Genomic DNA, 11,925 nt, shown 5'->3' with positions numbered 1-11,925 from the left:
AAAAAAAAAAAAAAAAAAATCAGCAGCAGCATAATAGTAAAGCAAATATGCAGATTTTTTAAATGATAAAAATTATCGGATTTAATATTTTACAGAGTTACTTACAGCAAAAAATACATCGTGCGGCTGCTTTTAACACAACTTAGTTTAAAATTACAGCACTTTCAAATGAATCCTACAATATTTTTTTAAAAACACTCAAAATAATACCACTGATTTTTAAAGGTGTCCTGTCAATGACTAAGAGGTTCCCTCTCTCATCCCTCCCCACAAAAAAACCCCAAGTAGTCATCTACAGCAACCCAGAGGTCCAGCTGATGTTTCTAGACTGCTGTCTGTATCAGAGGCCAATGTTGGATCTGTTGACATTGAAGACACATCATTGACAGATGATGATGAAGATGGATGCTGAGAGCCATTGATCATTGCTGCACCTGTGCTATGAGAAACAAAACAGCAAATCAGTTGCAGATACAGTTGCATGGTTCAGTACTTGCATTAGTTTGTCTCCCTCTAGTGGCCATTATTTTTTCTAGCTGATCAACAAGTTCCTAAGACAGGGCCCAGCAACCTTTTCAACCCATGGGCAGAAACAACCTGATTCCAGTTCAGTGTGGGCTGGATGTCTTCAATAGCACCTCAGCAGCAAAAAGGGTTTGCCCATACCTGTGTTGGGGCCAGGAATCTGGCAGCTGCTTCTCCTTGCCTCCTACCCTCCACCCTCTTAGCTGCAGCATGGGCACTACTAGGTGCTGCCCAGTCCAGCACAGTTCCCCACAGGCTGAAAGCTGTAGCTAAGCTGCAGCCAGAAGCAGGGGATGGGGAGAAGCAGCAGCAACACAGGCACAGCTTCCAGCTGCCTGGCCCCAGCACAGTTCCTCACTGGTCAGCTCTAGCACAGGCGCTCCGCAGGCCAGATTTAGTGTCTCTGTGGACTGTATGTTGCCCGTCCCTGTCCTAAGAGACTTGGCACAATCCCTTATCACATGAGATATGTAGATTTTTAAGTTAGTGGAATTACACTGCAAGCTAGAAGCCATATTCCCATACTTTTTTATGTTAATGTAACAATGTAACTTCCTGACAGCTGAGTGCCAAATGCCCAAGTCTGGCTCATTCTAAGCTTGGGAGGGAGACATTGGCAGCCCCATATTTGGGCCTATGATCCCCACTTGCATGTTCAAACTCTCACATGAACTTTTGTGGGATCATAGCCCTGAGTTTAGGAATCACTGTCAATGAGTAAAGGGATACCCTTGCATGTAACACTACACAGAGCTAAGAATTTAAGGCTCCCTCTACATGTTACAGGTACTGCACAGTTAACTGGTTAACTGCACAATTACCTTAAGACCACCTACATGTGAAAAGTAGCTATCACACCATAACAAGCTCCAATCACCTATAAAGTTAGACCTCAAAATATATATTAACTTTATAGCTGGTTGCTGTTAAGATTTAAAGTTGCATTAGCTGGAGGGGCTCCCAGCCACAGGGGTACACCATGCCCAGTGTGAAACCACCAGGCCTGGGAAGCTGTGGCTGCTGTGAGGCCCAAGGCTCAGGCATGTATCAAACACCTGAACCTGGTGGATCACAGCTGCCGCAATATCCAAGGCTTGGGGGTGCATGGAATCAGCTGCAATGAGATCTAATGCTTGATCCCACAATCATGCCTCCTGCCATGCATGCATGGCATGGATCATGCATTAGATCCCATCGCGCCTTTATCTGCATGTATAGAGGGGGCCTGAAAAACAGCAGAGGCCTGAAGTTAGGATTATATCTACATATTTAGGCATATAAAGAAGTGGCATATTCAGAAGTGGTGAACATCCAGCAGCTCCTCTTGAGGGAGGATGGTGCTCATTATTTCTGAAAATCCAGTCACCCTTAAACACATGCATTTAAGTCAAGACTCCTGGTACATTCCCAAACCCTGAGCTGCTCAAGACCTAATGGAGAGCCAACAGTGCTTATTTGATACCACACTTGTTTCACTGGCTACGGAAACAGTGTGCTGTAATGGCTCAGTTCAGCCACATTTAATGCAAAACAAATGATTGATTCTGAAGGTCTTCGGCACTTTCCTTCTCATTTATAATCTAGTTATTCAGGTAAACAATGTAAGTTAGATATTTGATTCTAATACTTAGGAGACATCATTTGCAAGCATCAAAGGATACTTTTATGGTGGAAGGCAGTTTAGTTGCAACGAAAATTTCAAAGACAAATTAAAAAAGGAAGCATAATTTGGATGAGTTATGCCAAATGGAAGACCAATCCTTGAAAGCTACTTTCTCATAGTGAAATGCCAAGCTCCATTTTGTTTATCTGTGAATAAACATTGAACTGCTAGGTTTTCAGCTTGATCAACTATTAAACTAATACTTTAAAGCAGAGGTGGCAAAGATCCAGCCAACAGAGCCATATCATTCAACCCACAGAACTCCTAAAACAGGGGTGGGCAAAATGGTGGATCCAGCCTGGGGTGGACTCCGTTTCCCAGCAACCCCTGCCCATGTCATTGCAGCCAGTTTCCATGAAGACCCCAGGCAGAGTGAGGCAGTGACAGTGTGGGGCCAGGATTTTCATGGAGTCCTGCCCGAACAGCATTGGCAGGGTGTGTGGCCAGCCTGGGAGCTGCTCCGGAGCTGGGATTTTGTAGCAGTGACAGTGAGGACCAGACCTGGGGCAAAGCCTCAATCTGCTGCCTGCATGCCCTGGACAGGGGTGTGTAGGCAGCAGATCACAGCTCTGCCCTACTGCCCGCATGCCCCAGGCAGGGGCATGCAAGCAGCAGATCCTGGCTCTGCCCTAGCTCTGGACCACACTGCCACTGCCACAAAATCCCAGCCCCAGTGCAGCACCCTGCTCAGCTGCATGCCCTGCCAGCGCTGCTTGCGTGGGTCTCTATGGAAACCCCAACCTCACACTGTCACAGCCCCACCCCTCCTGAGGTCTCCATGGAAACCAGCCTCAGTGACTGGGCCAGGGCTCCTGGAAAATGTAGCCTGCCCATTGGCCAGACTTTGCCTGTCCCTGTCCTGGAAGGTCACAAAATTTGGGGGTGGGACCCACTGCCCAATTCTAGCATACAGAGCCCCACTGAGGACACGTGTCAGAGCCAGAGGAGCAAACAATGGCAGCATTAATCCCCACAGTCCCCAGACACCACTCACCCCGCCACCAGCACTTGCCCCACTGCTCAAGCCATCTGGCCCACACCAGACCAGACCCAGTTTGTTCTGGCCTGGGGCTTGAAACAGGTTGCCAGGCCCTGTTTTATGGTACCAAACCACTATACCAGTGCCAAGTATTACCCCATGAAGGGAATTAACCATAAAGCAGCTCCTACAAATGTGTTCTTGAAATTTTGAAGTGGTGCTTGGACATGTACCACCAATCTATTACTCCTGGATGCCCCAGTCAATGATGTTCCTTTCTAGCTTACAAATGGGGTAGCTTTGTACAGTGCTTTTATTGTAACCAACCTAAAGGGGCTGGCTGTCCACGTATAACACCATTCTTGGTTCTTTCCTCCAAGTCCATGACTTCCTTGTATATTAACTCTGAAAATACAAGGCAGGGGAGAGGACACTTGATTTTAGTAACATTATTTGAAATGGATGAAACATACATGCATCATTAAAATAAATACTTGTCACAAAATTTCTGTTCTCCACAACTATTTTTAGACAATGTTAGATTGTAAAAAAATGGCAAAGGAAAAGACATATTCAGAATGTAAAGCAATGTATCAATTTCTGCTGCAACTTCAAAGGTTTGGAACTCATCATGTGTGCACTGAAACTGCTTTAAAACAGCTTGATGGCTTATGGTTTGCCTAGGCTGTTATGAGACAATGGACTTTAATCGGAGTCTCAAGGTTAAGTAAGGCAATTGACTTATGACTTAAGTCCTTTCATACAGAGGAACTAAGCTGATGGAAAGTCCAAGAATGCCTAGGTCTTTCTCAGATGAAATTAGGAAGGTCCAAAGCAACATCCTTAAGCAGATCCCTTATCCAGTAGCACCAAGACAGACAGCTGTGCTTCTGCGTAGGGATCAGGCATCTTGGAAGCACACACAGGGACAATACACAAAACTGCAAAACAAGTCTCGTCTCCACAAATATCATTTTTTTTCAGAGCAAATGTTTTCCTGTCCCACCCAAATGACTGACTTTCTTAACACTAAAAATCCCTCTACTGCCTGTATCTGTTAACCTACTGTGATTTCCAAGCCATAAGTCAGTCAAAATGCATTTCAAGTTTGTTGGAGCTGACCTGCCCCTTATACACGTTCTCTTTGCCTGAAGGATATAGATGGTAGTCAGCTAAGATACTCTTGCCTAGCAGAGGCCTAGCCACAGCTTTTTAAAATAATATTGGTAGATAAACCACCTGAGAGACGTGGACAATTCTTTCCAACAGAAGACACAGATGCTGCCTGCTAGCTTTCATCCATTGATCCAGGTAACATGAGGCTGGACACTCTCAAAGGAAGGGCACTGTAGCTGAACCAGTTTGGCTTTAATGTCATCATAAATAAGATCTACATTCAAATACGTTTTTCATTCTTGTCCATAGAACCCACTGGAGCATTAAAATACCCTAACAGCCAGCAGAACCCATTCCAACTTGATGAGGTGGCCCTGCTCCCCACAAGAAGTGTTGGCTGTGATTGCATGAAGGTATTGGCTAAAATAAAAGAAGAAAAGAAAAAGAAAAGGAACACTACCTTAATTGCAGGCAATAAGAAACATTGCCAGAATGCTACTTTTTTGTCTGTCATTAACAAATGAAGGAAAAATCCATACTCAGTATGGAGGACACGATAGTTTAGGAACCATTGTATTAGTGGTCACAGATAACATACTGGCATAGCACAGCTTCTGGCCAGGATACCTCTAGCGTTTCAAAGCAACCTGGTAATTACATTAAATCAGGGGCATCAGACTTGCCTGGCCCCCCAAACTGGATCTGGACCACACAGCTTCTCATACGCCAGGTCTGAACCACAAGGAGCCTCAATGACTAGAACCAGTTTAAACTCAGCCATCAATCACACCCCCTCACCTCCATAGCAACGTGGATCCCCAATAGGAATCTATATTCCAGATCTCAGCAACAGAACCCACCCCCTTCAAGCTGCGGGGAAATAGCTCTGTGGGTGAGACTGGTGGATGATGGTGAATCAGAGGATGGGAGAAGTCTTCAGGAAGGAAGGCCAAAAGTGCATGGGGAAAAAAAGAAAAGAGCTAAGAGAGTTGCAAAGAAAGATGCAGGAGCTGCTAACGGAAGCCACAGAAAGAAGGCAGGTACAAGACAAGACAGAAGAAACAAGACAAGAGTTACAAATCTGGTTTAAAAGAAAGATAAGAGAGAAAATGTTCTTACCACAAGCACTGTGGGAGCAAGAAAACAAATAGCGATCCCAACACATTTCGGTCAGAATGAAGGTGGCAAAAGGAGAGCTTAAAGCAGTGCTGGAAGAAGGTGGTACATGAGTGGAAAAGAAGGAGGTAGTGTTGGAGGTGACAAGAAGATTTTGAAAAGAGCTACACCAGAAGAAAGAAAGAGACAGGAAGAAGATGAAGGATTTCTTGGAAGAGATTAAAGAGAAAGCAGAGAAGGAAGGAGCAAAGAAGGTGGAAGAAAAGAGTTTAAAGGAAGTGGAGGTTTAAAAAACTTCAGAAAAGGGGGAAATCATCCTCAGATGGACTGCCTATGGAATTTTACAAGAAGTTTTGGGCATAGGTGGGGGGGGTATAGTGGAAGTCTTTGAAGAAATAGTGAAAACAGAGGAGGCAGGGAAAGATTTTACGAGGTGTTGTGATTTTGCTCTTTAAGAAAGGGGAGAAGAAACTGCTAAAATACTGGGGACTAATTACACTCCTTAATATGGACTATAAGTTAATGGCCAAGACACTGACTTTGAGGATGAGGAAAAACCTCAAGAAGATAATATACGAAGACCCAGTATCCACAGCACTAGGTCGAAGGCTCTCCGAAACAATCAGAGTGAGCAGACATACACTGTGCCACATCCAAAAGAGGAAAACAAGCAGTTATAGCAAACCTAGATTTAGAAAAAGCATATGACAGAGTAGATCATGATTACATATTCGAGGTGATAAGAAAAATGGGGTTCCCAGAGAAATTTATATGTCAGATAAAGTTATTGTACAAAGAAGCAGAGTCACATCCAAATTAATGAGCACTTATGTGGGGGCTTTAAAATCCATACAGAGGTCTGATAAGGGTGCCCCTATTGCCACTACTGTTTGTGTGAAGCATGGAACTGTTAACACAAAGAATTAAAAAATACAAGGTCATAAGTGAAGTAAAGATACTGGGAGGGGTGAGTTAAAATGCGTGCTATACATGGATGATATAAATGTAGTAGTTAGAGACAGATGTTCAATGGAAAGGGTGCTAAAATATACATCAGAGTATGGAGACGTGACAAGGGCTAAACTAAATAGATCAAAAAGCACCATAATAGGAGTGGGGAAACCAGAGGGATGTGCAGAAGCTAGGCCCATCAATTGAGAGAGAGAGAGAAATCAGAGTGCTAGGGATCCCAATGGACACTGAAGGAAAAGGTAATACAGCATGGGAAAAGGTGACAGCAAGGCTACAGCAAATACTTCGGTTATGGTCCGGAAGGACACTGTCCTTTGTTGGAAAAGTGGTAGTGTTTAAGGCTATGCTACTGCTGATTATTCTGCATACAGGAATTGTATTCCCACTGACGTGGCAGCAGATAGCAAAAGTACGGAGGAAAATGTGTGATCTTCTGGAATGCAAAAAGAGAAATGTTGGCTAAAGCTGAACTGTAAATAGCAAGAGAGATGGGGAGAATGGGGGGGTGCTGGACTTGGGATTGTTCATCTTTGCAAAATGTAAGCATGATATGCAAGGCAGTAATGGAGGGAGAGAGGAAAGCAGCATGTAACACCCGATTTCACACAGCTGCAATATTGAGGAAATGGGAAGTCATCATCTTCTCTTCAGCAATCCCTCTCGCTCAAGGATGATCGTCTTCCATGATTATTTTGTGTGTGCATCCAAAGATGGCTGATGAGGCCTATCTGGAATTAACAAACTCTACTAAAGTTTGGATATGTGTTTCCATGTGGGGTAGATGGTACTGGATTCTTGATTTGGTCTGTGACACGCTGTTTCTGCCACTCCCGCTCTTCCATCTCCTATTTTTGTTGTAAGGTTTCAAAGTACTAAGATCCCTGCAGCAGATTCTTCCTCTGTTTGGGGTGGTCCTGGGCGACTGTTTCCCATGAGTTGACATCGATGTTGCATTTTTTTTTTTTTTTTTTAAATCAATGTTGCATTTTTTTTTTTAAGTCGACCTTGAGGACACCTCTGAAGCTCTTTCTCTGCCCTCCTCTAGAGCGTACGCCTTGGCTGAGTTGGAAGAATAAAACTTGCTTCAGGAATCTGGAGTCAGACATCCGGATTACATGGCCGGTCCAACAAAGTTGATGTCAGATAATCACTGCCTCAATACTTGTGATTTTTGCTTGCAGGAGGACACTAATGTTGGTGTGTCTGCCTTCCCACTGGATTCAGAGGATCTTCCACATGCAGCGTTGATGGTACTTCAGCAACTTTAGATGTTTCCTGTATGTTGTCTACAACTCAGCTCTGTATAGCAAGTTGGGGATCATGGCTGCTTGATAAACTAGGAGCTTGATTTTGGATCTGATGTTGTGATCTTTGAACACCGGTTTCTTCAGGCATCCAAAGGCTGCACTTGCACATTTGAGACAATGTTAGATTTCTTCATTGATGTCAGCCTTCTGCAAGAGATGGCTTCCGAGATATGCGAAATAGGCAGTGTACTCCAGAGTCTCACTGTGGATATGTATTACTGGAACTGAGAGCTATTCATTAGGAGATTGTTGGTGGAGGATCTTAGACTTCTGAATTCTAGGCATCAGTCCCATTTCCTTGTATGCCTCAGTAAGATGTCAGTGATTACCTGAAGGTCTGCTTCCGAGTGAGTACACACTACAGCACCATCAGTGTACTGGAGCACAATGACTGAGGCTGGGGTAGTCTTGGTTTTGGCTTGGAGTCTGCTGACGTTAAACAGCTTACCATCTATTCAGTAGTTTAGCTGCACTCTTGCTGGAAGCTTGTTGGTGGTCAGATGAAGCATCGCAGCAAATAATATTGAGAAGAGTGTTGGAGCAATGATGCAGCCTTGCTTAGTTCCTGTTTTAACCTCAAAGGGTTCTGTGATAGATCCATCACTGAGAACCATCACTTGCATACCGTCATGGAGCAGGCAGAAAATGGTGACAAATTTTGGTGGGCATCCATACTTCAGAAGGATCCTCCACAACATTTCTCAGCTTACAGAGTTGAAAGCTCTCATGAGCTCCAAGGAGGCCATGTAGAGAGGCTTATGTTGTTCTTGGCATTCCTCCGGCAGCTGGCGAGCTGTGAAGATAATGTCAGTTGTGCCTCTCGATGCCCTAAGCCCACACTGAGGTTCCAGAAGGAGCTCTTCAGCAAGTGGAAGGAGACAGTTCAGGAGGGTTCTCGCAATTATGTTTCCTGTGGTGGACAACTAGGCAATCCCTCTCTAGTTTCCACAATTGGACTTGTCTCCTTTCTTGAAGACTGTCACAATCATGGCATCCCCGAGGTCATCTGGGATTTCCTCATCATTCCAGATCCTTAAGATGAGGGCATGAAGCTGTTATGTGAGCTCCTCTCCCTGCTTCTTGAAGATTTCCATGGGGATTCCATCCACTCCAGATGCCTTGTCGTTCTTCATCTGCTTGATGGTTAATAAGAAATGTATCAGATCTCTATGAAGAGTTCACAGGTGTGGGGGACAATACCCCCTATGGTGGGTAAAGAACTAAAAGGCAAACATACTGACCCAGCGTGGATGGTTGTAAGAAATCTCTTGCTTGTGAGAGAACTGCAATACAAATGGGGCTTGACAATGTCATCAAGGGCCAAGGGAGAGGAATGGGGAAGAACAAACAGTGAGACGTGTTTTGGGAGTGTACATATGCAAAGGAGGTGTTGGAAAGGGTCTGCTGCTTTCTGAGCGTTACCAAAATAAACCTTTCATTAGTGAGGGAGATGGTACTATATGGACTCATACCAAAAGGACTGAAGGAACCATTACTAAGGACTTTATTAGCGTGTAAAACTAGTTTATGGAAAGTAAGAAATCTCTGGGTGTTTAAGGGGTTGGCTTTCACTGAATGAGAGTGCCTGAAGCTGGGACGGTATGAACTGAAACACTACAGTGATCAGGACATGGAAAAGATTGGAGAGGAAGAGGCAGAGAAAAAGTGGAGGAAAAAGGACTGGGCATACTTGTTTCACAAAACCAACAGAAATGACTGATGGGAAGGGCAGAGAGTTTCAAGTAGTTACTGAGGTAACAATTCTTGGGGTTCTGTATTAAAAAAAAGATTTCTATAAGTGTTTGTTCTTTTTGTGGGAAGTTGATGTATGTTGTTTAAGGGTTTAATATACGTAGTTGTATGTTTTTGAGATGTTGTTGTTTCTGTGCTATGAAGTCTTAATAAAACAAGAACACCTCATATGTGTAGTTTTGTAAGTGCAGGGTGATGTGTGTTTTTAATAACATGTTAAAAAAAGGTTCCCATCAGTATGTTTCCCCATATGGGCCACGTATTTTAGTCATACTCAGTGTTCGCTACATTTATTCAGCTTCATAGCTGGCTTCCATTACTAAACCCATGCTGCTTTTGGCAGCATTTTAATGACAAAGTACTTAATAAAGTTTCCTTGTATGTGACTATAAGACAAGGGGCTTTTTTTTCCCATGCTGATTGGGAGCATGGGAATATCTTGTATTCAAATAAATACAGTATGTATCCACCTTACAGTATTTTCATCTAGTCAGCATTTCCTTCACTTGTTAACATGAATGTCATGGGAGATGGTGTGAATAGCCTTACTAAAGTCAAGGTATATATCTTATCACAGAAGGACATTAGGTTGGTCAGGTATGACCTTTTCTTAGTGAATCCATGCTGGCTATTCCTGGTCACCTTATTCTCTTCTGGGCTCTTCATGATAGAAGTCGAGGACTGCTCCATGATCTTCCTAGGTATCAAGGTCAGGCTGACTGGTCTGTAATTCCTTGGATGTTCCTCCTCCTTTTTCCTAAAGATGGGCACTGTATTTGTCCTTTTCCAATCATTCAGGACCTTACCCAAACTCTCTGAATTCTCAAAGAGGATAGCTAACGGCTCTGCAATTCACTTGGCCAATTTCTTCAGTTAAGTGCATCTCATCCAGCCCTACCAACCTGAAAGCATCTAGCTTCTCCAAGTGATCTGTAACATGCTGTTTTACTACTCTAGGGTGTATATCTCCTTCCCCATTTTTACTGCCAATTGCACAGAAAACTGAAGTAAAAAAGGTATTAAATACATCAGCCTTTTCAGTATCATCTGTAACTAGATTGCCTTTCACATTCTGTAAGGGACCTTTCGTTTCTCTGATCTTCCCTTTACCTTTGACATACTAGTAGAATCTCTTTGTACTGCCTTTTATGTCCCTTGCCAGTTGCATCTCAAATCATGCCTTGATCTTTCTAATTTTCTCCCTGAATGGCTGTATAATCTTCCCTAATACTGTGACTATGTTTCCACTTTTTATAGGATTCCTTTTTTGTTTCAACTTATTGAGAAAAGATTGCTGTTTAACCAAGCTGGCCTCCTATAGCACTTCCCATTCTTTTGTCAGATTGGGATAGTTTGCTCCTGTACCCCTGAAAGGGTTTCCTTATAGAACTGCCAGCTCTCCGGGATTCCTTTTCCTCTCAGATTTGCCTCCCAGAGGACCCTGCCCACCCATTCCCTGAGTTTGCTAACATCTGCTTTTCCCAAGTCCAGTGTCTTTATTCTGCTACTTTTCTTCCTTTCACCCCTTAGGATCTTGAACTCATTTCATGGTAGCTGTGACCCAAGTTACCTTCTACCTTCACATGCTCAGCTAATTCCTCTCTGATTGTGAGCAGCAAGTTGAGAAGAGCTTCCCCCATAGTTGGACTGTCTACCATCTATCTCAAAAAGTTATCCTCATACATTTCAGAAATTTGCTGGACTGCTTGTGCACTGCTATATTTCTCTCCCAGCAGGTGTCCCAATAATTAAAGTCCCCCATGAGAACTGAATCCTGTAATTCAAAAGCTTCCATCAGTTGTTTAAAGAAGCCCTCACCCACCTCCTCCTTCTGGTTTGGTGGCTTGCGGCAGACGCTGAACATGACATCCCCACATACTGCTCTCTCCTATGACCTTTACTCAGAGGTCCCTTCTTGAAACAGGATAAAACAAGCAAACTGAACAAATGGAAGGGGATGCTCCCAAACCTTGAACTTTGTGTGGGAAGGGCAGTGTATAAATTGAAAAAATAAACAAACAAATAAGCCTTTTCCAAGTGTCCTCAGTTACCTAAGACCAGTACAAGGATGCATGTGAAAAATGGGACTCTGTCAGTTATTCCTCTATGGATGGCAGAACTATGTTTGTCCATATTATAATCAGAGTCCCTTAAAACCCCTAGTGTGCTAGAATAGGGGTCAGCCTTTAAAATCCTTAGTGTGCTAGAATAGGGGTCAGCCTTTAAAACCCCTAGTGTGCTAGAATAGGGGTCAACAGCACACAGCCAATTGGATCTGGCTCTCAAACTTCAGGGGGCTTCAATGACTTTCCAGCAGCAGGGAGGTTTTCCCCATGCTATGACAGGGAGAAGTAGCAGTGGCAGCAGGAGCCAGGTCATTCCAGACCATTACTGAAAAAAGGTTCCTGACCACTGAGCGAGATCAGGGTGTCAAACTCACCTGGCGTCCATGGGCTGCATGAACGGTGTGGGGACAGCCCCATGGGCCAGATATG

At 43.8% G+C, this 11,925-nt stretch overlaps 1 protein-coding gene across 5 annotated transcripts in view; it reads right to left on the bottom strand.

Moving 5' to 3' along the window:
• Positions 1-31: 31 nt before the first annotated feature.
• The window catches only part of MAPK8 (mitogen-activated protein kinase 8), a 171,243-nt gene continuing 159,349 nt past the window's right edge, over positions 32-11,925 (bottom strand). For 4 of the 5 annotated variants that reach the window (XM_019502545.1, XM_019502548.1, XM_019502544.1 and 1 more), the window contains 2 exons: positions 3,495-3,572; positions 32-434 (listed from right to left, as the gene is read on the bottom strand). In XM_019502545.1, the coding sequence (XP_019358090.1) occupies positions 289-434; positions 3,495-3,572 (224 nt within the window). In that variant the 3' untranslated portion in view covers positions 32-288. Of the gene's footprint in view, positions 440-3,494; positions 3,573-11,925 lie in introns of all 5 variants that reach the window. The other variant, XM_019502549.1, reaches the window with a different exon arrangement.

Source organism: Gavialis gangeticus, unplaced genomic scaffold, assembly GCF_001723915.1.
Source record: "Gavialis gangeticus isolate Ggan-Ray unplaced genomic scaffold, GavGan_comp1, whole genome shotgun sequence".
Taxonomy (NCBI): domain Eukaryota; kingdom Metazoa; phylum Chordata; order Crocodylia; family Gavialidae; genus Gavialis; species Gavialis gangeticus.
Note: the sequence above shows the minus strand (reverse complement) of the source record. Positions and strands in the feature narration are given on the sequence as shown.